General features: G+C 39.5%; 1 protein-coding gene across 1 annotated transcript in view; it reads left to right on the forward strand.

Annotated features, from left to right (window-relative positions):
* Positions 1–2,912, forward strand: part of LOC101851770 (laccase-1) — a gene marked incomplete at its 5' end in the record, with an annotated part of 21,127 nt that extends 18,215 nt beyond the window's left edge. Inside the window, 2 exon segments of the mRNA XM_013088808.2 lie at positions 1,317–1,381; positions 2,378–2,912. Of these exon segments, the coding sequence (XP_012944262.1) occupies positions 1,317–1,381; positions 2,378–2,644 (332 nt within the window).
* Positions 2,913–3,043: the final 131 nt, after the last annotated feature.

Raw genomic sequence — 3,043 nt, forward strand, 5'->3', positions numbered from 1 at the left:
TTTGTTGTTGTTGGTGGTGGTGGTGGTGGTGATGGTGGTGGTGTTGTTGTTGTTGTTGTTGTTGTTTTTGGTGGTGGTGGTGGTGGTGGTCTTGGTGGTAGTGATGGTGGTGGTGGTGTTAATGTTGTTGTTGTTGTTGTTGTTGGGAATTTTAGAACTGTATTAACAATTCACTACGGATGGAATTTTATTGGGACAATAATATTGATTACTTGTCTTTTGTCGTGTGTCTGTCTGTGTGTCTGTCTGTGTGTGTCTGTACGTCAGTGTGTGCGTGAGTGTGTGTGTGTATGTGTGTGTGTGTGTGTATGTGTGTGTGTGTGTGTGTGTGTGTGTGTGTGTTTGTCTTGTAGAGACTTGACAGAACGTCGAGTTGCAAACTAAGTACAGACGAATTGACGTTTATTCCCAAGCACCTTATACACACATGTGTGCCTTAATAAAAAAAACAACGTTGGTTTAACTGGACTATTTTGTATTTAAGTATAGCGCAACTATGTCGCTACAGTCTTCAGACCTTTTTAAAAGGATCCACAATTTTTAATGAACTCTTATTTACCTACCAATAAGTTAGTCATTAAGTGACTCATTTCATTAGCTGGTGATAATTTCTTTTAGTGATTGATTTGCTCCCTCTTTTCTTTAATAACAGATTTCATTGTTAATTGATTTTTTAATAACTGCAACAAAACCAAATGAATGACAATTTCAACTTTCTCGGAAGTTTTTAGCACAAGTTGCCATTTTATAGGAGATCTTTCTTGTATATGTTTATACTAGCTGGGTACACGTTCGATGAACGGACTCAAACGATTCAATCGTTACGTCATTTCCCAGCAAGACAAAAAACCTGCAAATGATCAATTGAAAGAGAGATGTAGTTATCACCTGAAAGAGAAATATAGATATCGCCTGGAAGAGAGATTTACTTATCACCTGAAAAAAACCCAATATACTAACTATCAATTACATGATATCGTAATACTGAAACGCCCACTAACTTCAGGTGTGGAACCAGAGCGCACTGCTTGTGAACGGAAGTTTCACTTGTTTACAATGACGTCTTTGAAGACGGACTTTCCCAAGATTTGATCTAAATGAAACTAATGAAAAACTGAAAATTAAACTCCAGTGACTTCAGACTCCTTAATACAACTGTGCACCTTTTAAATGATTCTGAACCGCTGTTATTTTTTTTTCAAATTCGAAAGTTAAATGGTTCGGAGGTTTTAGGCGACCAAAGTGACGAACTTTCACAAACATAATATATTATATAGATCTGCTGTACAACTCTTACTTTTTCATCTCATCCACAGGTGTCTGGTTCTTCCATTGCCACATTGAATTCCACTCCGAGATAGGAATGGGATTGTTGTTTCAGGTGCGTACATTTCGAACCTCCCCCGCCCCCCTTCCCTCTCAACCTCCCCATTCTGTCCGCTAAAACACATTCTTAAAATAAATTGAAAACGTCCCTCTTACATTACGTCAGAGTGACCCAAATGTGGTCCAATGAGAGTGGAGACCCTGGATGTGTGTAGCAGGTCAAATAGGTCGCGAATGATAGTAATAAAAAACTCAAGTCTACTGTTTAATCATCATTGTCTTTTTCATCCTGGATCAGGATATAGGCCACTAAACAAAGACTTTCCACCTTTCCATATCCTGGGCTAGTCGCTTGATGTCACTCCATGTCTTCCCACATTTCTGTACATCCATTACTCATGTTGTATAATATATTATATACTTTACGGCAAAGAAAAAAGTGTGACCAAAGCCAGCCCAGTTATAGAGTATAATATTCACATCGCAGGAAATTGTCACAGACTTTGACTTTGTCCAAAACTGCGTCTGTTTGGAAACATTCTCCAGTGCAGATGCATTAGTTCAACGTCGGACACTGTCGGGCGAACTTCATTTTTTGGTGTGGTTTTTTTGCGTATCGTATTAGAAATTGAATAAGAAATTGAATTAATTATGAAAGTTTGATATTTTTTTTTTACCCCTTCACTACCAGGTCTGTCGTGGGTGGTTTGGTAGAATTATACGAGTACATGTAGAGTGGGTGTGGCAGTTGAATGGTTAAAATGTGAAGCGTGCTGACAAAACGCGTTACTTCACATATTCAAGCCTTAAAGAAACAGATAAATCACGCTTAAATATGTGTTTTTACAGTTTATTAGTATGAAACAATAAAAGACAGGTTATAGTTAAAGAATATGGCATCAATTGAAAATCTACAAGTTTGACCCTAATGTCGATTTTTGGCCAATATCTCCATTTGTGGATTGCGAGAAGTGACTCATTTTGTCAGCATGACACACAAATAGTTATAACCCCCTCCCACCTAGCGCCCTGTTTCTCCAATATGTTACAGGTCGGCACCAAGGACCAGATGCCCAAAACGCCCAAAAACTTCCCGAGGTGTGGGAACTGGAAGTTTTCCGGATATGACGACGATGAAGATGATAAAGACGAAAGAGACGCACAGGACGACGACGATGAAAAGCCCAATGATAAAACTCCCTCATGCCCAAACTCTGGGGAGGCTCCCTCGCCGGTCCCAGTGTCCAGAGTCTTCGCTTTCCTCACGTTTGTTCTGATCGTTGTAAAGCACCTAGGCCTAGACCATGCTGCACAGTGAAGGGTGGGTGTGTGTTAGAGAAATGCAAATTCTTATTATCGTTATGACAATGATACGAGTGCATGTTGCTTGTAACCAGTGCGTGCGTTTTTGATCAAAGTTGTAATAACCTTGCAAGAAAATAGAGCGCTGCGCCAGAGTCTCAACCAATGATGCACCACAATTGAAACTGCTTTTATACTGTTATGATATTCATTGCTTTGTATCAATGTTCGGGTGAAATATTGTGTCCAAGTGAGACTCATTGAAGATTTTCTTGGAAACGAAACGTTTGGTTTTGTCCTGAATTCAATAGTTACTGTCAGTGTTTGTTCTGTTCGGAAAGGAAGACTGCGAGAAAGGAAGGAGAATGTAGGTGTGTGTGAATTGTATCGTTTGTATCTCTTACTACCAGCCCCC

This window comes from Aplysia californica, unplaced genomic scaffold (genome assembly GCF_000002075.1).
Source record: "Aplysia californica isolate F4 #8 unplaced genomic scaffold, AplCal3.0 scaffold00815, whole genome shotgun sequence".
Classification (NCBI taxonomy): Eukaryota; Metazoa; Mollusca; class Gastropoda; order Aplysiida; family Aplysiidae; genus Aplysia; species Aplysia californica.